This window comes from Podarcis cretensis (assembly GCF_951804945.1).
Source record: "Podarcis cretensis genome assembly, chromosome: 11".
Taxonomy (NCBI): Eukaryota; Metazoa; Chordata; class Lepidosauria; order Squamata; family Lacertidae; genus Podarcis; species Podarcis cretensis.
The window spans coordinates 57,326,838-57,354,728 of NC_137180.1; the positions used below are offsets into that span (position 1 = coordinate 57,326,838).

The 27,891-nt window shown below is 45.7% G+C and overlaps 1 protein-coding gene across 2 annotated transcripts in view; it reads left to right on the plus strand.

The window, feature by feature from the left end:
* The window catches only part of ST8SIA5 (ST8 alpha-N-acetyl-neuraminide alpha-2,8-sialyltransferase 5), a 62,404-nt gene that overhangs the window by 25,365 nt on the left and 9,148 nt on the right, over window positions 1-27,891 (plus strand). For both annotated transcript variants that reach the window (XM_079995026.1, XM_079995025.1), the window contains 3 exons: window positions 16,258-16,350; window positions 22,232-22,318; window positions 24,856-25,000. In XM_079995026.1, the coding sequence (XP_079851152.1) occupies window positions 16,258-16,350; window positions 22,232-22,318; window positions 24,856-25,000 (325 nt within the window). The remainder of the gene's footprint in view (window positions 1-16,257; window positions 16,351-22,231; window positions 22,319-24,855; window positions 25,001-27,891) is intronic.

Consider the following 27,891-nt stretch of genomic DNA (forward strand, 5'->3'; position numbering starts at 1 on the left):
GCATCCCTAAAATGACCAGTAGGGTTGACGTTTTTCTTGCTTGGCTGTGGAAATCTTTGGGGATCTAAAGAGAGCGGAGGGTGGGCCCAAGAACCCAGAGATTACACACACATTAAGGTTTATGGTTGGTGGAAGGACCCTGAGTGAGAGGCAGGGAAGGGGAGACTTCCCAGGATGAGAGATTTGGAGAAGAAAGGAAAGTCCCAGGTGACAGCTTGAAGGTCCACCACTTTCTGTAGGTTGAGAGCTACCTTTGAATGAAAACTCTGTGTTTTCTTTCCTCTTTCTTTCTCTGCTTTTTTTAAATATTTAGATTACAGTGGTACCTTGGGTTACATACGCTTCAGATTACGGACTCTGCTAACCCAGAAATAGTACCTCGGGTTAAAACTTTGCTTCAGGATGAGAACAGAAATCGCGCGGCGGCGGCAGCAGGATGCCCCATTAGCTAAAGTGGTGCTTCAGTTTAAGAACAGTTTCAGGTTAAGAACGGACCTCTGGAACGAATTAAGTACTTAACCAGAGGCACCACTGTAGTTTCTTTTCTCTTACTGGACCATGAAAAAGGCTTTAATAAAACCGTAGGAAAATGTTGTTTAGTCGTTTAGTCGTGTCCGACTCTTCGTGACCCCATGGACCAGAGAACGCCAGGCACTCCTGTCCTCCACTGCCCCCCGCAGCTTGGTCAGACTCATGCTGGTAGGAAAATAAAATAAAATAAAATAAAGAGAGCAGAGGGGGAGGAAAATGCCCGGGGAGAGTTCGAGGACCTAGAATGCTTCATCACTGCCCTGTCTCCTCTCATGACAAATCAGACACCAGGACATAAGCAGCAGGGAAGGACTAGGTTGGTGGTCCTTGCTGACCTCAAGACATTTGATCCTCGAGGGTAATCTTCCTCCCTCTTTGCAAACCTGAGTCACCTTCAGCTTCATTCTGCAGTGAAACCGTAGTCCTGGGCATACGGGGGTCATGAGTTGCTAGCGATTAGAAGGATCCAAAGCATGCTATTTAGCAAGGTGACTTTGCTCCAACGTTACAGCCGCCAGCTGCAGCGCTCAGATGTTGTGACCTTGTGCCGTTGCTTGGGAGATGGTGCTTCACTTGTGCTTGTGCACCACACTGTTTTCCACTAGCAGTGCATTGTATCTTGCGATGTAACGGCCCTCTCTTTCGCCCAAAGGTTCCCAGAGCAGCCTGCGGCAATTAAAACAGCAATAAACGATCAAAATCACATTCTCAGTACGGGGTCACTAACAGACTTAACGCCCACAGCAGCAAAGCAGCTTGTAAAAACCAGTAACCATTCTGACAGTTTGGGTTTTGTTGTTTCCTTTGCTAACTGGTGGTCTTCCAGATGTTGCCAGTGCCTCCCAGCCTGCATGATGGGAGTTGTAGTCTAACAACATCTGGAAGGCCACAACCACCCCGGTCTATTTGAATGGACTGCTGCTGCTTGTTTTAACTTGCTGTGCTATTTTGTATGCTCAGATAGTGCTCTTATTGTTTCTGGCTGTTTTCTTAGCCACCCTGGGAACATAAATAAGGGAGGAATATTAGAAAGCAATTTTCAAAGGAGCATGAAAACGGCCTGTAGTTGGCAATGAGAGGACATTGGATTTGGCACCGGGTGAATTTTGGATGAGGAATGTTTGAAAGAACTTGGCATGTTCCCCTCCCCCAAATAATCTTTATTAGTTTTTCAATTAGATGCTCCACATACACATATTGTATTACATTTTACCTTTATACTTGCTCTTCAGAGCTAACTTCCCTCCTTCCCTCTTCTGGTTTTTTACATCACATGTAATTTTATCGCATTCTTTTCTTCTATTTTATATATTGTTATTCATTTTCTATATTTTGTCCATAGTGTATCCATAAACAAATAAGTGCTCATGTTTATGCAATTCTTGTTGTCTGTCTGTATTCATTTACCACTACTGTTAGTTACCGTATTTTTCGTTCTATAGGACACACTTTTTCCCCTCCAAAAATTAATTTTTTTAAAATAAATATTTATTAAGATTTTCATGGTTAATACATAACAACAGAAAAAAGAAGAAAAAACAGAAATACAAGAATATTAAAAATTTAAAAACAATTTAAAAAACAAACCAACCAGAAAACAAACAAAAAACATGTATAAATTCCATTTACATACTTTCTTTTACCTTACTTTCAAGACCTCCTCTTACCACCCCTTCTTATATTCCAGTTCAAAATTGTTTGTTCAGCAAATCCTCACCATTAAATCTTTTGCTTATTTCAAGTCCTTATTTTCTATCTCTTAGGCATTACAGCTGAAAACCACTTAGTTACTATCCAACATCCCTCCCCTCCAAAAATTAAGGGGAAATGTGTGTGCGTGTGCGTCCTATAGAGCGAATGCAGGCTCCTTGGCTTCAGCAATAGCAATGCGCAGCCTCTGAAGCGCAGAGGGAGCGCTCCCTCTGCTCTCTGGAGGCTACGCGTTGCTTTCACTGAAGCCTGGAGAGCGAGAGGGGTCGGTGCGCACTGACCCCTCTCGCTCTCCAGGCTTCAGGGATAGCCGCCTGAAGCCTTTGGAGCGCAGCGGGAACTCACGCTGCGCTCCGAAGGCTTCGGGTTCCTTTTGCTGAAGCCGGGAGAGCAAGACTCTCCTGGCTTCAGCAGAGAGGGAGAGCTGCGCAGTGCCCCTTCAGCGAAGCGGGAGGACAAATGGAAGGGGCTCTGTTTCTCCTGGCACTTCGCTGAAGGGGCGCTGAGCAGAGAGGGGGAGAATTTTTTTTCTTGTTCTCCCTCTCTAAAACAAGGTGCGTCCTATGGTTGGATGCGTCCTATAGAGCGAAAAATACGGTATATTGGTTTCCTTATACATTTTGCTTATTATTTTCATTATCCATCACTTTTCTTAATCTTTCCCGTTATGAGGTTTGTTTCCAATTTTACTGGTTTTACTATTTTCATCTTATCTTTCCTATATACAACATAGTTTGTCTGAGAGCTTGGCATGTTTAGCGTGGAGAAGAGATGGGCCGTAGCTCAAGGGTAGAGCAGCTGCTTTGCATTCAGAAGGTCCCCACCATCTTCAGAGACCCCTGCCTGGAGACCTGTTGCCAGTTAGTGAAGACGGAATTGATCTAGGTGGGCCAATAGGTCTGATGCAGTATAAGGCAGCTCCTTGCTATTGGCACCCATCTATCTTTAGAGACAATGGAGTTCACCTCTAGGGGTGAAGTCAAACCATTGCATTAGCAGCACCAAAGTGACCTCCCTGGGGTGCAAGCCTGGGCAGTGTGTCTGAAGGTCCTGGGCTGCCCAGATGACAAGACCCGCCACCCTTGGCCTCGCTGCTGTGGCCCAAAGGAAGCAGAGCAATACGTTTTGGCACCAGCTGGGATGCCAGAGTTGCCAGAAGGAGACATAAAAGGCACCATCCAACTGCCTTAGGGACTCCACTCCGGATCTGTGTGGCGTTTACTTCTTTTTTTAACATAATTTTTATTGAGTTTTCCATATTACATTTCACTTTCATTGCATAAATCCATAACTTACAGTATTGCTCAGAAAGAGCATCGACCTCCTTCCCTCCCTCTTTCTGACTTCCACGTATCTTTATCAAATCCTTCGCATCTCTATAACCACTTCTTTACCTCATATTAACTTTTAACATTCACCCTCTTATATGTAAATTAGCTCCTTAATTTCACGTTACCAAACATTTCATGTTAAAGCTGCAAACGTTTTCAGATGTTTACAATTTTCTTTCAAATAAATTATAAATTTGCTCCAGTCCTTTTGAAACAATTCATCGCGCCAATTTCCTATCTTTCCCGTCAACTTTGCCAATTCCACGTATTCTACCATCTTTATCTGCCAGTCTTCCAGGGTGGGGAGTTCTTGCTGCTTCCATCTTTGGGCCAGAAAAATTCTTGCGGCCATTGTGGCATACATAAACAAATTTACATCTTTTTTTAAAAAAATTCCTCGCCAATTAATCCCAATAGAAATGCCTCTTTTTTTTTTACTAAAATTATATTTAAATACCTTTTTAAATTCATTGTATATAATTCCCCAGAAGGCCTTCACCCTGGTACAGGACCACCACATATGGAGAAAGTTCCCTTCCTTCTCCTTGCATTTCCAACAAAGTTTATCATGAGACCTGTACATTTTGGCAAGTTATTCGGTGTGATGTACCAACGATACATCATCTTCATTAAATTCTCTTTAAGTGCCACACGTGCTGTAAATTTGATTGTTTTATTCCACATTTTTTCCCACCTCTCGAAATCGGTGTAGCGTTTGCTTCTTAGCCTTTTCTTCTCCGGAAGATATCATGCAAGGCAGCAGAGAGTTAGAATCAGTATTTTCCTTCTCCTGAACGGGCTACATTCCCAGGTTGACAAGCCCCATCTGCCCCTCATTCCCTCCACAGCACATGCAGAAACTGCCTTCTTGACCATTGGACCCATTCTTGGTCTCATCAGCTCAATCTGCCAGAGTTTTTTTATATCTATATATACATTTTTTTGGGACGCAGGTGGCGCTGTGGGTTAAAGCCTCAGCGCCTAGGACTTGCCGATCGAAAGGTCGGCGGTTCGAATCCCTGCGGCGGGGTGCGCTCCCGCTGCTCGGTCCCAGCGCCTGCCAACCTAGCAGTTCGAAAGCACCTCCGGGTGCAAGTAGATAAATAGGGACCGCTTACCAGCGGGAAGGTAAACGGCGTTTCCGTGTGCGGCTCTGGCTCTGGCCTGAGCAGCGATGTCACGCTGGCCACGTGACCCGGAAGTGTCTCCGGACAGCGCTGGCCCCTGGCCTCTTAAGTGAGATGGGCGCACAACCCCAGAGTCTGTCAAGACTGGCCCGTACGGGCAGGGGTACCTTTACCTTTACCTTTATATACATTTTTATTGATTTTTTAACATATCAGTTCCAACAATCATACAGTATATTGTTACTTCTTATACAATATTTTGACTTCCGTCAACACCTCTGATGATTTTCCGTTCTTTATTGCTTATTCTGCATTTCTTAATTTCATATTACATTTCTTTTCGTAGCCTTTCTTGTAACATTTCAAATAATCCACCTCACAAAGCTTCTTGCAGTCCTACAAGTGTGATCTGTTCATCACAATTCCTTTTCAAAAAGCTCATATATTTACTCCAGTCTTCTAAGAATCTCTGGTCCCGCAGGTTTCAAAGCCTTCCTGTTAATTTATCTAATTCTGCATAGCCCACAGAGCCTGTCTTTGTATGCAGGAAAAGTCCCTAACTCACTAAGGGTTTGAGACTGGCTGGCTACCCTTACCTGGTTTAGCCAGCCAGTAAAAACTGTTTCTGGGGTGTGGCCGCTGTTGCATGCTGAGCCACAGGTGAGTGCTGAGTGCAGGGTGGGCACCAAAGGTGGACAGATGACCCCAGAAGGAGCATGACATGCCCCCCACCAGAAGTACTACCCTTCCCCCAAGACCCCATATCCCTAAGATTAAGGCAAGAGCATGCAACTTGGGCAATCGATCCTGAAATGGACTCTGTGCCCAGTAGCCTGGTTTCATGTTGGTGAAGGAGGTTGATGATGATGAAGAAGAAGAAGAAGAGACTTGATATTCTGCCTTTCACTCCCCTTAAGGAGTCTCAAAGCGGCTAACAATCTCCTTTCCCTTCTTCTGCCACAACAAACACTCTGTGAGGTGAGTGAGGCTGAGAGACTTCAGAGAAGTGTGACTGGCCCAAGGACACCCAGCACCTGCATGTAGAGGTGCGGGGAAGCGAACCCGGTTCACCAGATTACGAGTCCACCGCTCTTAACCACTGCACCACGCTGGCTCTCAAGACAAACTGGATGAAGTTAACTTCCTCCCTGTTCCCCGTTTGTGCTATTCAGCTCCTCCTAGCCCAGCTGCGTGCAGTTGCACCAGGCAGAGTGGGAGTTAATAGACACGCCCACCAGGGAGAGCGGATAGACAGAAGCACAGCAGAGCTCTTCCAGGCGGGGAACTCCCAACACGCTGCCTTTGGAAAGAGGCCTTTCTGCACATCTGCAAGTGACTATAATCAGCTGCAGAGGAAGGAGGGGGCTGGGGGAGGATGCAAAGTGAAGTCCGGTGGAAAGGAGGCTTTTAGAGCAACGTGCTGCTCTGAAAAGTGGAGTTAATGGAACTGACATGAGATCTGAATATAGCACAGGATTCAAAAGTGCTTAGATTGGATGGATGGTCTCCCAGGTGGCAATTTCAGCCTCAAAGCAGTTTTATCCAACGTGTTATGGCCCTGCCAGATGTTAACCAAGGTGTGGTGGGAAACTTGCCCACGGTCTATTTATTTTCCTACATTGAGGTGAATCTTTGCCTGCCACCTTGCACCTTACAGTCTGAGGCTGGTGTGCAGAAAAAGAAGAACATGCACAAACTTAATAAAAACTATACCAACTTAAAATGGCCACTGTGTAAAAGACTGGTGCCATAGAACAACAGTACAGCAGGAGGGGAAACCAACAAGTTCATCCAAACTTTCCTGCATTCCACTTTGGGAAGATGGAACAAACTTCTTTTCTCCTGCTCCGGAGCGTAGGACTCAAAGCAATTGATTCAAGTTACAAGAAGGATGATTACTAATAAACATCAGGAAGGACATTCTGACAGTAAGACCCATTTGACATTGGAATGGACTTGCTTGGGAAGTGGTGGACTCTTCTTCATTGGAAGTTTTTGAGCAGAGGTTGGATGGCCATCTGTCATGGATGCTTTAGTTGAGATTCCTGTTTTGTGGTTGGTTGGACTAGATGACCCTGGGTGTCGCTTCCAACTCTATAATTCTATGATTCTATGAATACATTACTGGTGGCGAGCGCCCATGGGGATTGGTGAAACAGAAGCCAGGGAGATCCCTCTAGGCAGAATCCCCCTTAACCACCTTGTGTGCTGGTCCCGGGGGGGGGGGTTACCATGCGGCGTGGTCTGAGTCTGGTCCTGGGTCAAGGGTCTGGAGGCTGTCCATCAAGGACGAAGCGGGGTCCAAGGCAAGGAGCTGGGTGTGGTCAGGAACTCCGGAAGAGCAGGTCAGGGTGCTGGCAGGAACAGGTTTCCAACGATGTTGCTCCCACAACCTGGGACTGGGCTGACTGGCCTTTATCTCCTTTGAGGCCTACAGGTGACTTGCCTCCCCTGGCCTTAAGGCAAGCACTCCTCCTGAGACAACTTAGTTCCCTCCGCCTCTCTGCCCTGAGCCTCTGCAGCTCAGGAGAGGCTGGAGGGTTACTGGACCCAGAGGCAACCTCACCTTCCCCTGACAGGGCTGGCAGAGGAGCACCTGCAGGCAATGGGTCCTCCATCACCTCTGGAGCCAGAGCGGATTCAGCTGGTGTCTGCTCCTGAGGATCTGGCACAGGTGCAGGCGCTTCAGATTCAAGGCCCTGCCCCGGCTCAGCCAGCCCTAGAGGCGGGGCCTCCTGTGCAGGCTGGGATTCCTCCGGTTCAGCCTCTGAATCAGATTCCCAGGCCATCACACCTTGGCTGAGTAGGACACAGTGGTCAAGGCAGTTTATCTGTAATTAGTGATAAGAGAGGAGTGCTTGGGTGGAATACATCCCAGAGGGGCTTTGAGGGCCTTCGAGGTCTGGAGTCTCTTGTCCAAAATCTGGTAGGTACACAGGTTTTCTCAAGTCTTACATCTAAGAAGGTAGGATGTTTCTAGTTCTCACGGTGAAAGAAAAGGAAGCTTCCCTAAACTGGACATTTTCTTGTTAAAATATAGGAGACAGAGAGACAGAGAAGTGTTTGTGTGTGTGCGTGTGTTTATTAGAGAGGGGTCTCCAAGATATGCTGCTCTAAATGACATGTAGGGAATTTGGCATCTCTGCAAGATGCAGCCCAGATTTTGGGCTCCTTCCAACAGAGTTAAGATTACACAGTTCAACTGAAGGTCTTGGAGTGCAGCCTCTTTTATTCCTTCTGATAATTTTATGTGGCAAAATGCTGGACAGGCGTACATCTTCCCTGCTGCTTTCGCCTCTGGACGGACCTTTGTTTTATTTTTATCCAGTTATCTGCGTAAACAGGAAATGACCACGGGAAAGAAAGAAAGAAACCTCATGACATCTTGAGGAGTTTTTATATCCTTCTCATAAAATTGGTAGCTAGCACTGACCCACCTTGCTTTCCTTTCCTTCCTTTCTTCCTCAGTCTTGGAGTCCCTCCATGAGCCAAGTTTCCCTCCAGCCTGCCGGATTCCCATATGGCAGATGAGCTGTGAAATGTGAGCTGGGTTTTTCTAATTTAGGAATTGCAGATAGCACAGCCAGGGAATGACGGACGTCATCCTTGAAGATTTATTTGTCTTTCACGGCTGACTGGTCCAGTACCGCCACCCCACCTCATCATCTTGGCTATAACATTTTGTAGTAGGAAATGTCTCTGTTTCTCCCATTGTTTTTGTTTTTTTTAAAAAAAGATTTTTATTAAAATTTTAAAGGTTACATAAGTAATAAAACAACAACAGAAAAACACCCAATTAAACCAAAAAAGAAAGCAAAACATAAAAACTAGTCACATCAAAGAAAAAAGCTAAAAAATGGAAAACAGACAAGAAACAAAAAAAATGCATAGAATCAAGAAAAAAAAGAACAAATCAAACCTTTACATGACTTTCTTTCTTTAACTTATTTCCTTGACCTCCTCACACCTCCCCTCTTTGTATTCTGGTTCAGTTAGATATTTCAGCAAATCCTTCATCTTTGTTTTTATCCTAATAATTTATCTTAATATACTGTAATTTAACATTCTCTTCTTTCACCAATTAACCATCCATTTTTACTTTATTTAATCTTATTTCTCATTGAAACTAATATATTGATCTTAATCTCTTAAGACATTTCCCCTAGGGTCATAAAAATTTCATTCCACGATTTTTCCATTTCTCATTAATTTTTTTTTTTAATCTCCATATATACACTTTAAATTCCCAATTTCTTTCCACCGTCTCCCCTCCCCGGTCCCAGCCCCTGCCGTCAATTCCATCAACCTCCCAACATCCATCAACCTGGAGATCTGATATCCGAAGCTCTTAACTCTTCTTCATTTCCCTTCTGCTGATCTTCTTGATAATCTTTGGTGCTAAAAAGCAGATCTCGGGGGAGCTCCAACCCAATGATGGTTATATTCCTTCTTGACAAGTCTGCCAGGTTTCCATAATTAAAGCTAGGGCCCATAAAGTATTCCAAACCTTGTTTCACAATTCTTCCAAGTCCAAAGGCCCCCAAAGCTCCAATCTCCTCCTGGCTCAAATTCATATTCCAAAAGTCATTTGATCCCTGCATAAAGGGATCTCTCCACTTTTCCTTTTCCAGATGAGGCCAGGCACCCATCTTCAAAAACTGGCTTCTCCTAATTACAGTCATATAAGGCCTCAAGTTGTAATCCTCCATTTGCCTCTTTAGGGTTAAGGCTCCCCCATGTTTTGCTTTATATTCAACAACAGCAACTTTCTCTTTCTCTAATTCATCAATTTGTTCCGTTAAGAAAGATTCCTGTGCTGGGTTCTTGTCGACTTCTATGCTGATGCCCACTTTTATTCCCAAGATATCAATATTAGTAGCCATGACATCTATCTGTTTATGCAGCTTTCCCAGCAGATAGATTGTCCTATTCAGAACAGACGCTACTTCTTCCTTTGCCGACATTCTTAAGATGTTCAAGGTCAGAACTAGTTTCTCACAGTCTTTATCTTAAGACCAATTTCCCAGCTGCACTCTTGTAACAATGTCCCAAAACTCCCTCTAGAGGAAAACAGTCTCAATTTGTATCAATCCTTTCCAGCACAATTCCAAAAGTAAATTAGTAACAGTTTCCAGTTACTTTTTCTTCTTTTCAAGTGCAGAAGCAGACACTAGAAACAATGTCTTTCTTTTAAAGCTAGCTGTCAAATTAAAGCCAGCTGTCAAATTAAAGCTAGCTGTCAAGTTAAAGCTAGCTGTCAAATTTGTCCTGTTTACCGTCAATGGACTTTTTGCAAACCGTTCCCAGGTTCAGAGACGGGATGCTTCAATTTTTAATTTTCCACCTTCTCCTGCTAGTTCACTTGGTCAAAATTAATGGTTTCAATCAGTGGAGTTTTAATCCTTTATGTAAGACTTTCCAAAACCTTAGTTAATAACTACTTTGCTTCAGTCTATTTACAGAAAGGGAAGGTGGACTTCCTGTTTAAACCTTCCCCATTCGGTGCCAAATTAAATTATTTAAAAGCTCAATTTCCCGTTCTACTCACGGGTTGTTGTTTAAAATCCAATTGTCCACAGGAAAAAAGTCAGTGCTCTCCGACAGCAGCAATGCAGCTTCGCTCCGTGAAATAAGCGGGCAATTCAAAGCACCGCGCCTCTCACCCCACGTCGCTCCGGATTCCCGATACCGGGTCTCTCCACGAGTAGGGGGGTGCTGAAGGTGCCAGCCGAATCCCAGGTTCACAGACTTCTTCCGTCTGTGATTTCTAAGGGTCTCCGCCGTCGCCATGGCGGTCAGACCCTGTTTTTCACGGAGCCGGTTCCTCCCGATCGGAGGAGCTCCACCATTGCCGGAGGCGCTAACCCGGAAGTCCTGTTTCTCCCATCGCTTTGGAAGGTTGGAATGTAAAAAGAGTCTGCTGAATCAGGCCAGTAGTCCATTTAGTCCAGTATCCTGTTCTCACAGTGGCCAGTCAGATGCCTATAGAAAACCCTCAAGCAGGATTTGAGCACAAGAGCCCTCCAGTGGTTTCCAGTAACTGGTATTCGGAAACATTGGTGCCTCCAACCATCATGGCTAGCCATCACGCCCAGTAGATATCAACAGCCCTCTCCTCCATGAATTTGTCTAATCCTCTTTTAAACCGATTCAAGTCCATGAACATCACTGCTGAAATCCTGAGTAAGAGCACACAATGCAGGGATAGCTTAGTCGGTAGAGCATGAGAGTTTTAATCTCAGGGTTGTGGGTTTGAGCCCCACACTGGGCAAAAGATTCCTTCATTGCAGGGGGTGAAGTAGATGATCTTTCCAACTCTACAATTCTACAATTCTGTGATTTTGTCGAAGCCCTCTGCTTATTTGGGCTCAGTTCAGAGTGCTAGTTTCAACTTAGGAAGGCCTATGCGGCTTGGGACCAAAGTTATCTCAATGGTTGCCTTCTCTTGTGCAAACCTCCCCATTCCTTGCAGTCATTTGGAGGGGCTCTTCATTGGATTTTCTCACCTGCTCCAAGCCATGGCATGATCAGCACCTTGGAGAGGGACCAAGGAGTGTGTTACAGGACCATGGACAGTGATCCTGCAGTTGAAGTTGTCTCAGCAGTGTCTTAGAGTAGGCACGCCCAACAGGTGGATCGTGATCTACCGGTAGATCACTGGACGAACACCGAACCCCAAAAAAGGGGATAGATCACTGCCAGTTTATAACTCTGTAAGTAGATCACAGTCTCTTGGGAGTTGGCCACCCCTGTCTTAGAGCAACTGGCAGATCTTTAGAGGCATTCACAGGCTAGAGGCCCTTCCCTCCAAATCTGACCAACTACCTTCCTCTGCATCCATTGGCCTCTTCTAAGCCCTGAGGTTCCAGGTTATGAGGACAGCTCATAAAGGTCTCTCCAGTCATTCAGGGGCAAAGGTCTCCATGGGGTTCTGGAGAGTTGTGGGTGCCCGTGGCACTACATTGGATGGACATGGGATAGACCAGGAAGCGAATCCATCTGCTTGGGGCTGCCATTGTTGGAGAGCTCTTCCCTCTGATGCTTCCAGGTCCGAGGCCATGGCAAGTGATAGGCAAGCGGTGGACCTCTTCTGCGACATCCCCTTCTCTCTCCCTCTTCCACCCCACCTAGCGGAGCTAATTCCATTTGTTCACCACCTCCTATTTCCATCACTCATTCTGTTGCTCCATCTGTCTCTGCTTCCTCCTCCTCCCCCCTTTCCTTTCTTACCCACCTTAAATTACCATATTTTTCACTCTATAGGATGCACTGGACCACAAGACGCACCTAGTTTTAGAGGGGGAGAACAAGAAAAAAATTCTCTCCCTCTCTGCGCAGTGCTCCTTCAGTGAAGCGGCAGGAAAAATGGAGCACCTTCCATTTCTCCTTCTGCTTCGCTGAAGGGGCACTGCGCAGAGAGGGAAAACTGTGCGGCGCCTCTCCAGCGAAGCGAAGCCAGGAGAGCAAGAGGGATTGGTGCGCACTGATCCCTCTTGCTCTCCTGGCTTCAGCGAAAGCAACGCGAAGCCTCCGGAGTGCAGCGGGAGCTCCTGCTGCACTCCAGAGGCTTCACGTTGCTTTCGCTGAAGCCATGGAGCCTGCATTCACTCCATAAGACGCACACACATTTCCCCTTAATTTTGGAGGGGGAAAAGTGCTTCTTATAGAGCGAAAAATATGGTAAACTGAAGGCTCCTTGTGGCCATACTCTCATTTGTAGCTTGTTACTACCTGCTTCACCAGATGGTTTTTTTTCTTTTGTAACACTTAGCACATTACTGTATCTATTTAACTCTGCCTTTATCAGCCTGGCACCCTCCAGTTGCACTGAACTCAATGTAGGACGAGCCCTTCAGGATTAGGCCCACCTAATCCAGCCTCCTATTCTCACAGTAGCCAACCAGATGCCACACGCAAGTAGGAAACGAACACCCCAGTGCTCTTCCCACTTGGGATTCCTGGCAGGTGGTATTGAGAAGCACTGCTGCCTCTGACAGTGGAGGTAGAAAGCAGCCATTGTCCATCATGAATTAGCCCAATCCCTTTTTATAGCTACCCATGTTGGTGCCATCATTTATTCTTGTGGTTTACCATGCACTATGTGAAGAGAGTCTGTCCTGAGTCGTCCAACGCTGAGCTTCAACATCTCCAAGGTCTAGAATTATGAGAGAGAGAAACTTCTCCCTCTTTACTCTCTCCACACCATTCTAGAGTTGCCATATTTCAAAAAGTGAAAATCCAGACACAAAAGTTGTTGAGATTTTTTTGGGGGGGCAAAGTTTTTGAGCTACTTTTTAAGGAAATTCACCAAAAAAACAACAATACTTCCATTATGGATTGCCATTGTCAGGAGTTCAGCTTACACTCGAGTAGGACCCTGGCAGAGAGCATTCGAGAGCTTCAGAAGCTTTCTTCAGCCCAAACATCACAGCGACTGATGCCAACCGACACCAGCACACTTAGGGATCTGCAGAGTTTGTGCACCTTGCGTGACAGACCTCAGCAACTCAGCATTTTGGCTAATCGCCTTTATTTACATATAAACACACACGGAGCACTGCAACATGGCTCCCTCTCTCTCTAGCATCAGACAGCAAAGAGAAAAAGAACAAAGGACAATAGTTCCACTTCACAGAACACAGTAACACAAACATCCTGTCTCCGTCACTTCCCACTCTGTGGAGTCAAAACATACACCGTCATGTGAAAGACAACAATCCCATGACTGCAATCATGGAGCAGGAATTCTAACAGCCATATGCCTGGGTTTCCCCAGACATTTTTACCGATTTTCAGAAATTCCGCCCGGAAGCTATTTCCGGCGGACGAATCCTGGATATGACATATGGCAGTCCTAGACCATGCACAATTTTATACTCTTCTATCATGTTCCCATTGCCCCCCTTATTTTATTCCCCCCATCTAAAAATCATCCCCCTAGCCTTTCCCCATAGGAGAGTTGTTCCATCTTCTTGCCCTGTTGGTTGCCCTTTTCCGAACCCCTTTCACAGCTCTACAGTATCTGTTTTGAGGGGAGGCTTCCGTATTGGCAGAGACTGATGGGAATTGAAGTCCAAAACATCCAGAGGTCACACTACAAATTGGTGAAGGCAGAGTTAAGTGAAGAATGTCAGGAGTTGAAGGTGGGGCCTTCTGCACACAGAGTTTGTCGCTGCCACTGAACTGTGGCCTTCCAGCTTTCGGTGCAAAGCCTTGGGCTGCCTTTATCTCCCATCTGCTTCTAGTCTACATCAGTTGACTGCTGTCTGCTGCCCTGCTTTTAAATTTAGATTTTGTATGGCTTTATGAGGGCGCCCTATTTTCAGTGTTTCATCCTGCCTGTGTTGTAATCTGTAACCCTTCTTTGTGATAAAGTGGGGGGGGGGAAGGCTTAGGCAAAATCTGCTTTCCTTGCAGTTTCAGCCACAACAATTTGGGTGGTGGTACCCCCACCCCAACTTTGGAAATACCCACCCCACAAAATTACCGTATTTTTTGCTCTATAAGACTCACTTTTTCCCTCCTAAAAAGTAAGGGGAAATGTGTGTGCGTCTTATGGAGCGAATGCAGGCTGCGCAGCTATCCGAGAAGCCAGAACAGCAAGAGGGATTGCTGCTTTCACTGCGCAGCGATTCCTCTTGCTGTTCTGGCTTCTGAGATTCAGAATTTTTTTTTTCTTGTTTTCCTCCTCCAAAAACTAGGTGCGTCTTGTGGTCTGGTGCGTCTTACAGAGCGAAAAATACGGTATATAATTTTAGAGTTGGAAGCAGCCATAGAGATAATCTAGGGAACCATTTCAACTGGAGGGCCATGTTCTCTCATGAGACATCTTCTGGGGGCCATATGCGAGGGATGGCCTGAGGCAGAATTGGGCAGAGCAATGGGTGCAACTCTTACATTTGTGGGCTGCCTTCTAACCATGTAAATGTCAGAGGTTTCTTCTATATATAGACACACTTCTCCATCCTCCATGCAGGCAGTCAAAAGGCATCATCATGGTTTAGCATTCAAGGAATGAGTATGCCATACCCATCTGTGTTAATAATTACAGTAAATAAGAGTACACCTACTCCTTAATTATTATTTTTTACTGTTTACAGTGGTGCCTTGGTTCTCAAACTTAATCCGTTCCGGAAGTCCGTTCCAAAACCAAAGTGTTCCAAAACCAAGGCGCACTTTCCCATAGCAAGTAATGCAAAATGGATTAATCTGTTCCAGACTTTTAAAAACAACCCCTAAAACAGAAATTTAACATGAATTTTACTATCTAACGAGACCATTGATCCATAAAATGAAAGCAATAAACAATGTACAGCAGTCACACAATCAATCAATCAGTAGCTGGACTGGGTTCCACACAGTCACAAAAACAAAACAAAAAGAGCCGCAAAAACGCAAAATAAATAGCAAAAACAGACAGACCTCAGCGCAACACTCAAAGCGGAGCATGTTTGGCTTCCGAAAAAAAAGTTCACAAACTGGAACAATTACTTCTGGGTTTGCAGCGTTTGGGTTCCAAGTTGTTTGAGTACTAAGGCATTTGAGAACCAAGGTACCACTGTATGTATTAAATTTATACCCTACTCTTCTTCCCACAGGGGTCCGGGGCAGCAGATGCCTTTGTGACTCCAAAACTCAACAAATAAAACTTCCCATGCATTTTGTTTTAATGTCAAAAACAATTCTTAATGTTGGGAAGTTTCTCCTAATCGACTTCCCTGCAATTTCGACCTCAAGTTTTGCCTTCTAGTGCAAAAGAGAAGTGGTCCACCTCACCTTCTGCACGTCTGCCCTCCAGATATTTGAAGACTGCTATCGTATCTCTCCTTAATCTTCTCCAAGCTAAACATATCCAGCACTTTCAATCATTCCTCCCAGGACTTGATTTCCATGCCCCCTACCAGCCTTCCTCTGGACACATTCCAGTTTGTCAATTTCCTTCTGAAAATGTGCTCCTCAGAACTAGGCCTGGTACAGTCGAAATGCAACTTGACCTGATTATAAATATATATACATGTATGTGTGTGTTTCTGTTTCTGAAATAGCTAGTGGCTCCCAGTACGTTTCCGAGCACATTGGCTCCCAGTACGTTTCCGAGCACAATTCAAAGTGCTGGTGTTGACCTTTAAAGCCCTAAACGGCCTCGGTCCTGTATACCTGAAGGAGCGTCTCCACACCCATCGTTCTGCCCGGACGCTGAGGTCCAGCGCCGAGGGCCTTCTGGTGGTTCCCTCATTGCGAGAAGCAAAGCTACAGGGAACCAGGCAGAGGGCCTTCTCAGTAGTGGCGCCTGCCCTGTGGAACGCCCTTCCAGCAGATGTCAAAGCGATAAATAACTACCTGACATTCAAAAGACATCTGAAGGCAGCCCTGTTCAGGGAAGTTTTTAATCTGTGATATTTTAGTGTATTTTTGGTTTCTATGGAAGCCGCCCAGAGTGGCTGGGGAAACCCAGCCAGATGGGTGGGGTACAAATAATAAATTATTATTATTATTATTATTATTATTATTATTATTATTATTATTGATTACATTTTTCTTTTCTTTTTCTTCTCCAGGTACTTTGAGTTTTATGAAGGTCCTTTGGAGTACAACTCCACAAAATGCCTGGAGCTGAGGCAGGATATCATTTCGGTGAAGGTTCTCTCGATGTAAGTGGGACCACACCATTTTAGTTCTCCAGCCTTAAGCAATTGTGAGTGATGCTGATGGGCTTTGACCAGGCAGACCTGGGTTCATATCCCTGATCCGGGTACAGAGCTCAGGGGAACCTTGCACCTTGTTCCTTAACATAGGCTTGCTAAGCAATGATAAGGTATGGGAAAACATGTTTGCAGGAGACAATGGCGAAGGCAGGTCTGGACACCTGCATTTGACACTCCAGCTTTCAGGCAGGACCCATCACCTGCCTGGACTCCAGCTGCAGGCTTACCTTGTTCCTAAATTTTGATTTTTATTCTCCTCTCCCTTCCCTTTCCCTTTTCCCATGCCTGTGGCTGTTTTCCCTTGGCAACTAGCCTCATGTATATGAAATGCGTTTAATCCAAATCAGAAGAATTAGATATGTCATCTCAACTGGGCACACATAGATAAAAATACATCATTGATGGGAAATCAAAATGGCTTCTTCATGCGGCCAATTTAGGAGGGAACCGCTAGAGGGCACTTAAAACAAAACAAAGCAAAACAAACAAACAAAGAAGCCGTGTGTCCTCTCAGGCCTTGAGACAGCCCTGTGCTGTGTATACAGTGGAACCTCGGTTTTTGAACGTAATCCGTTCCGGAATACTGTTCGACTCCCGAAACGTTCGAAAACCAAGGCACAAAGAGCAGTGTGCAAATTTAATTGAGAAACACTCAGCGGAAGCCATTCAACTTCTGAGGCACATTTGAAAACTAAATCATTTGCTTCCGGGTATTCAGCGTTCGACAACCGAAACGTTCAATTTCCGAGACGGTCGAAAACCGAGATACCACTGTAAACATATAAATAAATTCTGATGATATGCAATGTCCAGACTCTTTATATTCAAAAGGAACTTTACTTTCATAAACATATAACTGAGAAGAACATATCTATGTTCTCATGCTTATTCACTTTGTTCCTTATAGAGAGCACAGGTTTCTCTCTATTAACACTTAGAGATCTTCCTCTGTCTGCTTCACCCCAGAGAGGTCACACTGACACAACATTGTCCTCAGAAGCATCCAGAGAAACCTCTCTCAGCAGCCATTCTCCCTCACACACACAGGAAGAAGACCAGAAATAAAAACAACAGTTACTGGAATAACAGTCACAACAGAATGCAATGCCTCTCTCATGTGACTCACAGCCAGCCAATCACATGAGAGCTACTGCCACAGGAAAAACCCTATGCTAAGAATGCATAGGCAAAACATTCCCATTTCAGGAAGTTAAACCATTATCCATAACACCCTGGACAGGTGGAAGCGGTTGGATTAAAGAGCAGTTAGCGCTGGCATCCACATAGCAGATAGCAGAGTCATGCTGACTTGGCATAGTTGGCTCTCACCAGCCCCTCCACCGAGAAGTGCCCTTGTTTCCTAAGTTGCGCTGTGGTTTTCTAGCTTCCTTTCTGAACCCCCCCACCTGCCCCCATTCGCTGTTTTGTGCCCCAAAAAGATTTCAAAATTATCACGCTCGGCTGGTCTGAAGTACAAAATGACCTACTTCTTTGAAGAGTGACTTATGGAAAATCCTAAATTGCTCCCATTTTAAATATTAAACCCCTTCTCTCTGGAGGGGAAGCGAGGGAGGGAAGAAGTTCATTGTGTTTGAGGCAAGGTTGGACAAATGTGTGAAGGGTGTGTAGAGGATGGCTTTCTATCCTGGCATAAACCTTTTTTAAAATATAAAACCTTTTTTAAAATATATAAAAAAACTTTCCCCATCGGTTTTGGAGTGCCTTCCTTCTTCTGGGGTACTACAAACTACTGCAATTCAAAGGCATTGCATGGGGTGGTTTGGAAATGTATTTGTTTTTGTTTTTTCTAAGGGCCCCTGAGGATTGGAGGGTTTTATATGGGTGGATTCTGCAACGTGTCATTGATGCAATAGCGGTGGATTCAAACTGGACCATCCACACATCTCTTTGCTTTGTTAGTTTTTCTGCAAGGTTTTCCTGATGATACTGTATTCTTGCTGTCTGGAGGGGCACTCTTGCACTCCAGCACAACAATAGCAAACCACCACCAACAACAACCAAACAAACGAAAGAAAGAAACTGGAACGTTTGTGGAATAAAGATTACCATATTTTTCGCCCTATAGGACACACTTTTTCCCCTCCAAAAATGAAGGGGAAATGTGTGTGCGTCCTATGGGGCGAATGCAGGCTCCTTGGCTTCAGCGATAGCAACGCGAAGCCTAGGAAGCCTGCGCTCCGGAGGCTTCACGTTGCTTTCGCTGAAGCCAGAAGAATCTGCTCTTCGAGGCTGGCGGTGGGGGAAGGCAGTGCTTCCCCCCATCGCCAGCCCCAGAGGATCGGGGGGGGGGGCAGCAGGAAGGTGTGCAACGCCTTCCCGCTACTCTCCGACCCGGCTTTGAGGCTGGCGGTGGGGGAAAGCAGCGCTTCCCCCCATCGCCAGCCCCACAAGCTGGGTCAAAAAGCCCGCAGGAGCCGCGCACATTTTTAAAGTGCACCTTGTAGAAAAGCCCGCAGGAGCCGCGCAGCCTTTAAAGAGCGCACCGCTCTTGGGGGCTTTTCCCCAAGGAGGGAGAAGGGACTGACTGGCCGAGTCAGTCCCTTCTCCCTCCTGTGGGCTTTTGCGGGAGATGGGGGAATTCCCCCAGCTCCCACAAAAGCCCACAGAAGCCGCGTGCTCCTTAAAGGGTGCGTGGCTTCTGCTGGCTTTTCTAGGAGGTGGGGGAATTCCCCACCGCTGCTCCCAGAGCTGCGGGGGGGGGGAGGGAATCATATTTTTTCCTTGATTCCCCCCCCCCCCCGAAAACTAAGTGCGTCCTATGGGCCGGTGCGCCTTATAGGGCGAAAAATACGGTGCATTATTTCAGCTGCAGCACATGCATTGATTGGAAACGAAGCAGTATGACCACCCAAGAAGACGGTTTGAGCATATTACACCAATCCTGGTCCAACTGTCCTGGCTACCAATTAGTTTTTGGGCCCAATTCAAAGTGCTGGTTTTGACCTATAAAGCCTTAAATGGCTCTGGACCACAATACCTTAAGGACCGCCTGTTTCCATATTGTTACGGCTAAAATCTGGGTGCGAGGCTGCTCTGCCACCCAGCTCATCGGACTAAGTCCGTGGGTCCCTGCGGAGGAAAATGAGCTCAGCCGGAGACAGGAGCAAACAGCAGAAGATCCAAGTTTATTGCGCAACAGGTTCAAGGCGAGATTGAACAGTGAGAAAGGGGTAACATGAGTTTTTGAAACTCCCTCCATGTCCCAGAATACAGTGCAAAACACGTCATGAATACATTAAAGAGAGGTTTGGTTACACAGATTACATCATGAATATATTAAAGGGAGGTTGGGTTACACAGATTAACATATGGAGGAGGGAGGGGGGAATATGCAGAGCTGGAGATATGCACAGATAAACACTTCCTGGGGGTGAGAAAACAATGGTCTCAAATATGCATAGTCTGTCACCTGACATTGCCTGGAGGAAAGGCTGATCAGAGCCATTTGACAGGATTAGGGTCTTAACACCTTGCTGGAGGGATTATGCTGGACAGGAGAGGTGTGATGGAGTCCTAGAGAAATTGAGCAAACTGGCACGTTGATTTTCTATGAATTTTATAGATTTTAGTCCCTTTTGACATTGACAATTGGAAATAAATTGATATATTGTAGCGAAGAAGAAGGTGAAGAAGACATGCCCCCCCCATCCGTATCAATATGAACCTACCCGGAACCTGAGATCATCTTCTGAGGCCCTCCTTTGTGTTCCTCCTCCTCGAGAGGTCCGGAGGGTGGCAACACGAGAACAGGGCCTCCTCTGCAGTGGCTCACCAACTGGGGAATGCTCTCCCCAGGGAAGTTTGCCTGGCACCTTCATTATACACCTTTGGGTGCCAGGCAAAAACCTTCCTTTTTAACCAGGCCTTTGGTTGATTTAATTGGCACCTATGCCCTTTTAAAATGTTTTTCCCCCCTGGAGCTGGTTATTGGGTTGTTGTTTTTATTTTGATTATATATTTTGTGGTTTCGTGTTTCAGTTTTGTTCTGTGAGCCACCCTGAGACCTCCGGGTATAGGGCAGAATATAAAATCAATCATCAATACTTTTGCAGGTGCCAAACAGTATCTGTATAAGCACCCTATGAGCACGAATAATCATAAACACACAAGGAAATGGGTGCTTGGAGGGGCCTATAGAAGGCAAGGACTCTTTTGGGACAAGCAAAATGCCCCAAAATGCATCTTGCTTGTTCACTCGTCTCAGAGCCAGTGTGGTGTAGTGGTTAAGAGCGGTGGACTCGTAATCTGGTGAACCAGGTTCGCTTCCCCGCTCCTCCACATGCAGCTGCTGGGTGACCTTGGGCTAGTCAAACTTCTCTGAAGTCTCTCAGCCCCACTCACCTCACAGAGTGTTGGTTGTGGGGGAGGAAGGGAAAGGAGAATGTTAGCCACTTTGAGACTCCTTAGGGTAGTGATAAAGTGGGATATCAAATCCAAGCTCTTCTTCTGCAATGCACTCTACGTGGGGCTACCTTTGAAGGTGACCTGGAAACTGCAATTAATCCAGAATGTGGCAGCTAGACTGGTGACTGGGAGTGGCCGCCGGGACCACATAACACCAGTCCTGAGAGATCTACATTGGCTCCCAGTACGTTTCCGAGCACAATTCAAAGTGTTGGTGCTGACCTTTAAATGGCCTCAGTCCTGTATACCTGAAGGAGCATTTCCACCCCCATCGTTCTGCACGGACACTGAGATCCAGCACCGAGGGCCTTTTGGCAGTTCCCTCATTGCGGGAAGTGAGGTTACAGGGAACCAGACAGAGGGCCTTCTTGGTGGTGGCGCCCACCCTGTGGAACGCCCTCCCTTCAGATGTGAAGGAAATGAGCAGCTATCTTCTCTTTAAAAGACATCTGAAGGCAGCCCTGTTTAGGGAAGTTTTTAATATTTAATGCTGTATTGTTTTTAACACTTGATTGGGAGCCACCCAGAGTGGCTGGGAAACTCAGCCAGATGGGCGGGGTATAAATAAATAAATAAATAAATAAATAAATAAATAAATAAATAAAAATTTTGCCCAGAGGAGAGGCAAGGAGGAGGAGGAAGGAGACAACACTCCCCCTACCTGATTGGCCATTGGCTCTGTCTCCCAAGCGAGCAAGAGGTAGCCGCAATGAGGCAGAGGAGCACAGCATCTGGCAACGTTGGCACCTGAGGTTTCCCCCCTCTAATTAAATGAAGTGGAGGAATCAGGGAGGGCACAAGCATGCAGAGCTAATATCTTATCATGCTGGTTGCACATTAAGATTGCCTTCTGCAAGGAATTGGAGGTTGACACTTGTACTATCTATTAAAGCGTCAGTTGATAACACTCTGGGAATCTGCTGCGATTGCTGAGTTAGCTCATTTTCTCAGATTTGGGGCACAAAAACAAAAGACGTGACAAGTTTTATGAGAAGGTGGGGTGATTTTCTTGAATGTGTTAACAGCAGAAAAGGAAAAGGGCTGTTGGCAGATACAGATCATGACTTGCTTTACAGCGCTTTAATAATAATTAAGTAGAAGATGAAAAGCAGAAAGAGAGCTCACCCTTAATTGTTAATGAGATACCAGAAATGACAAATTTAAATGGAAAGACCCTTGTTTTATTTTCATTCTCCATGCTGTTTTGTTGAACCAGATATAAACGGCAGTTAATAATATCTGTATATAAAATTGGGGGCTGCCCTAGATTTATATATCAAGGAAATGTTTGCCCACCGCAGGCTAGTTCTCACCGCAGTGGCAAACTTTGGGAGTCGATAGCCTCTTGGACCCATGCTCTAAGATTAATTAAAAGACCCTTTCTCCCTCTTCCCTCTTTTAGGGTGAAGCAGACAGAGTTGTTTGAAAGGTGGAAAAACCTTCAGATGTGCAAGTGGGAGATGAACACCACCGAAGCCAGACAGTTCAAGTAAGAGGCGTCTCAGCTCGGGGGTGGCAGGACCTCAGCAAGCACTGTTTTTTTTTTAAAAAAATAATATTTATTCAAATTTTAAAGATTACAAAGAGAAACAATAAAAAAGAAAAATAAGAAAAAACATAAGAAATGCAAACAAACAATTAAACAACAACAACAAATCAGACCTTTGCATAACTTTCTTTCCTTTACCTATTTCCTTGACCTCCTCACACCTCCCTTTTTTGTATTCTAGTTCAGTTAGATGTTTCAGCAAATCCTTTCCAGCTTTGTTTTTATCCTAATAATTTATCTTAATATACTGTAATTCTCGTCTTTCACCAATTAATAAATCAATTTTAAGCTAATACTTTATAACATTTCTGCTAAAACCACATTACTTCATTCCAACAACCTTCTAACATTCCTTAATTTTGCAATGTTTCTGTAAATAAACTTTAAATTTTTTCCAATCTTCTTCCACCGACTCTTCACCTTGGTCTCGGATTCTGCCAGTCATTTCCACCAGTCTCAGCAAGCACTGTTAGTTGAAGAACCGCTCTTGGCTCTTGCATTCTACAGGAGCTGCTCTTGGTTTTGCAAGATGGAAGATTTTTTAATAACACTTTAGATCTTCCCCATGATATAAGTAAGGCCATTGCTAGTTGGTCTAGAGAGGGCAGCTCTTTACAGGTGGCATTTAGACATTGAGAAATCAAGACCCAAAGCCCCCCTTTTAGCCTTCCTGGGCCTCTTCCTAATTGCATAAACATAAAAACCTCCCAGAACTGGAGTTTCTGCCGCCGCCCATGTCTCTTGAAGGGCAATGATGTTAAAGTTTTGGCGATAGAATGGCATATCTGTAGATTGAGATAAACATCTAGACCAGCCGGCCACATTCCAGGAAAGGATATTTAGGGCATTGGCTGATTCTTGGATTTTTGGATTTGGGGCACCCTCAGATATTTGCATCAGGACGTGGGTGGCGCTGCGGGTTAAACCGCAGAGCCTTGGACTTGCCGATCAGAAGGTCGGCGGTTCAAATCCCTGCGACGGGGTGCGCTCCCGTTGCTCAGTCCCAGCTCCTGCCAACCTAGCAGTTTGAAAGCACATCAAAGTGCAAGTAGATAAAGAGGTACCGCTCTGGCGGGGAGGTAAACGGCGTTTCCGTGTGGTGCTCTGGTTCGCCAGAAGTGGCTTAGTCATGCTGGCCACATGACCCGGAATCTGTACGCCGGCTCCCTCGGCCAATAAAGTAAGATGAGCGCCGCAACCCCAGAGTCGGCCACGACTGGACCTAATGGTCAGGGGTCCCTTTACCTTTACCTTTACAGATATTTTCAGCCGTTGATTCTTTAGGGCAGTGGAGTCTGGCGTATTTGTAGGGAGGTGGGGTAGGATAGAAAAACCTTTTGTAGTAGGGACTGATTTGGTATGTTTAGTTTCTCTGACAGGGCATCCACCCACTGTATCCGTATTTCAAAAGATGGAAGATATTTGCTCACCGTAGCAACATGGGGTGGCTAAGGGCGGGTCTGAAGCCAGTGGTGGGCAGGGCCAAAGCAAAAAGTGGGTGGGGCTCTGTGACGTGAACATATGAGAGTGCTGGAGATGAAATAGTTAAACAGGTTACCCAGTCAGGACCCAGGGGGGCGGAGTCAGAGGGACTATAAAACCAGCTCTGGGAGGAGTTCGTTGGGAGTTGGGTGGTTGGTTGGAGTGGGAGTGAATTGGGATACAGTCTGTGGGTAGGTTGAGTTAGTGTAGCGAAATAAGCTGAGGAATATTTAGGGGCTAGGAAGATAAGTAAATATCTGAATATTTAGGGGCTAGGAAGACAAATAAATATCTGAATATTTAGGGGCTAGGAAGACAAGTAAATATCTGAATATTTAGGGGCTAGGAAGACAAGTAAATATCTGAATATTTAGGGGCTAGGAAGACAAGTAAATATCTGAGAGGTGGTGTAGTGAGTGAGAGCAGGGAGCGGAAATTATAGGTCTGGATAGGCACCCCATGATTGTAATTGACCGATACCATTTATGAAACCACACGCTTGTTAAAGTGCAATAAATAAACAAAAGTTTATGTTCCAATTTAATTCTGACTGGACTCAGTATTGTACCAGGTAGGGCCTGGGTGGTGGCAGCGAGAAATAAAGTGGTGGCACAGAGATCAATAGACAGTGACATGTCTGGGGACCCTGTGTGATCGCCACAGGCTCTACACTCTCTCTCTCTCCACACCCTTTTCTCTCTCTTTTTCTATCCCTCACTCTCCCATCTGTCTCTGTTCTGTCACCCTCATTTCCCCCTTTCCTTGCCTCTTCTTCCTCTGCCCAGGTGGCTTCTGGTGCCAGGAGAGATCAGGCTGAGGGCCACATAAAATTTGGGCAGATGCTCGTTGGAGAAACAGTGTTGTATGCATGCAATGTTGACATCAACAGCAGCTGATTCATAGCTCCCTGCCACACTCGGTGTTTGCCTGGGTCGAGGGTCTGCCTTTGTCCTGTGCTGGGGTTGACCCACGTAACCTTGTTTCTCCTTCTTTAGGGCTACTCTGTCGAGGTGCTGCAACGCCCCAGCCTTCCTCTTCACCACCCAGAAGAACACGCCTCTGGGAACAAAACTCAAGTACGAAGTGGACACAAGCGGCATCTTTCACATCAATCAAGAAATATTCCGAATGTTTCCAAAGGTGCGGTACATGTTGTTGACTTAGCATAATCTCAAGACGCCGTTTCTATTCAGAGGCGTGTGTCGGGTGGCAATCTAGTCTTCCTCTGCGCTGCAATGATTTCCTGCGTAACCGTTCTGATCGCAGGCCAACTGTTTTCTTTGCCGTCACATTCCTGTGCAACAGCTGATAGGCAGCTTAGTTTATATTTAGCAGCTTTACATCACGGGAGTATCATATCCATGTGGAAAATGACTGATCAACAGCCGAGTATTCTCTGGCAGGGATGAGTGCAGAATTGCTTCTGGTCTATAGCTAAGAAAACGAGATGATGCCCAATAGAGTGACCCCGAAAGACTGACTGACAGCAGTGCTTAGCATTTATATAGCACATTAAGCGTTCCAAAGTGCTTTACGTATACAGTGCATTGCTCCTTACGGTTAGTCCAGTGGTTGGTCTGGGAGCACCAGTTGTATTATTATTGTTTTTAATTCAGATTAGAAGGTGGCTTCTAAGTGGTTTACAGGTGTGAAACCAATTCTTTCTCCTTCTCCTTCTCCTTCTTCTCCTTCTCCTTCTTCTTCTTCTGTGATCACTCGTAGCCGAATAAGATTGTCTTCCATAAACACGGTTTTAACAATGAGTCCATAAGTGACTGTGGAGGCCAATTCTGGATCCACACGTCCTTCCACAGTGAGGACATTGGTTCCCGGGTGGGAGTTGATCACGGTGTGGATTTGCCAAGCGTGCCTTCCTCTTAGCACGTTTCTCCCTTGCGTCCTGAGTTCGAGTGTCTTCAAAGCCCATGACACCTTTGGTAAAGGCTGTTCTCCAATAGGAGCACTCGCAGGCAAGTGTTTCCCAATTGTTGGTGTTTATACTACATTTTTTTTTTTTTTAGATTTGCCTCGAGACAGTCTTTAAACCTCTTTTGTTGGCCACCAGCATACGCTTTCCATTTTTAAGTTTGGAATAGAGTAGTTGATTTAATTAATTAATTAAATGAATTCAGGTTACCAAGTTGGCTTCTAAGTGGTTTACAGGTATGAAACCAATTACAGATGCCAATACTGTAGCATCGTAGAAAGTGATTGCAGGTGGACTTGATCAGCAGTCTGGAAGGCTATTGGAAGGCCACTTATAACAAGTTGAAGACAGGCCGTCAGGTCATGCATCCATGCAGATGAGGGCATCCGGTTGTGCTGCTGCAGATGCACCATGGCGTCTCTTCTTTCCACGCTCCTCCCGGCGGTCGTTCCTCCTCTGGTCCACTGCTTTGGATGCACGACTGCCTGCCAGTCTCTAGGCACTGCCATCATCTGCAAGAGATCCCCACATATCAAGGTTGATGTTACCAGCCTTCATGTCACGGTTGCAGACATCTTTGTAAAACGGAGTTGGTCTGCAAACAGGGCCTGGGGCCTGAAGCCTGATCCCCATAATGGCAGTTTTATTTTCAACCCCTTTTCCTAAATTGCGTGCTGGATCAATCAAACGTTTGACCCTTGGTGTTATTGCTTCCCATATGTCAGTTCCAACCTAATGTTGCTGGTCCATCTCTGAACATGGTTCTCTTTGCCCCCAAATCTCAGAGGACTCTTTGTTGCGCCATTGGGCTTTCTGCCATTATGAGCACCATGTAACGTGTGCTATAAATAAATCACATTAAAAGCAACAACAACAACCACACCACATTTCATCTCACCGTTTCCTTCAGATGTATTTTTGTTTTACTGTTGCAGAATTACTCATAAACTATGCATGTACTAATAGCAGCATTTGCATGCTTACATAAGCAAGTCTTTCCATCTCCGTGAGGTGCCAGGCATTATAAGGATCGTTTGTCCATGTAAACCAGGGATGGGTTTGACTCCAACTTCTGAAGACATGGGTTGCGTTCTGCTCAGGATGCGAACGGGGCTACGGAACAGATCCCGTTCGCATCCAGAGGTACCACAGTATTCTCTGTTTTGCTCCTGTGGAGGAAGACACCAGGCAAGGCAGGTTTTGTTGCTTCAGCACCATGGAGAGCTCCTAGTGAGCACTTTGCTCCAACCTAAAACAAGGACCTTTTTTGGGGTATTTTTATTAAAGATTTTCGTGATTTACAGAAGTATGTGTAATGTCTCTCTCTTGTATTTTTTCCATGTAACATTTTTACAAATCAGTTTCATTTGTCGAGACATTAGGAAGAAAAGGGGGAGAGGGGTGGAAGATGGGTGGGGTGGGTTAAACAAGGACTTTTGAGACTTGTGCATTCAGTCTACGTCTCAAGGGTCCAGAACTCTGGCCTGAAAACCAGCACTTTTCTTTCACTCCATGACCTCCCGCCTTTGTGTTCTTCATAGGCCACTGCACTGGTGAGGTAGCTCGTTTCCTTGGGATCTTGACGGGACAGCCTTGGGTTCAGTTGGGCTCTGATCACCAGAATTCAGGCTCAGAGCTAGGAATCTGGGCCTGGCTCCTTAGCCAGGGACACTAGCTGCCAACTCAGTGTCCTGGTCGCTGCTGGTCATGATGGGGTAGGGGGTGAGGCAACCAAGATCTGATAACATGGATGTTTTGTACGTATGACCTAAAATGCAACAGCAGAGCTTTCCTGCAGAGTCAGTCCATCCATTGCACTGCCAGTCACTGACTGTAGAGCAGGCTTCCTCAGACTTGGCCCTCCAGATGTTTTTGGCCTACAACTCCCATGATCCCTAGCTAGCAGGACCAGCGGTCAGGGATGATGGGAATAGTAGTTTCAAAACATCTGGAGGGCCGAGTTAGAGGAAGCCTGCCTGAGAGTAATCAGATGGAGGAAAAACTCAAGAGATGACCATACTTGTGTGTGCATGTGCAAGCCCAGAGTTAACTGTGTTTCATCCTTTCATCCAAGGGAACAAAACCAGTTCCTGCAAGGGTTGCC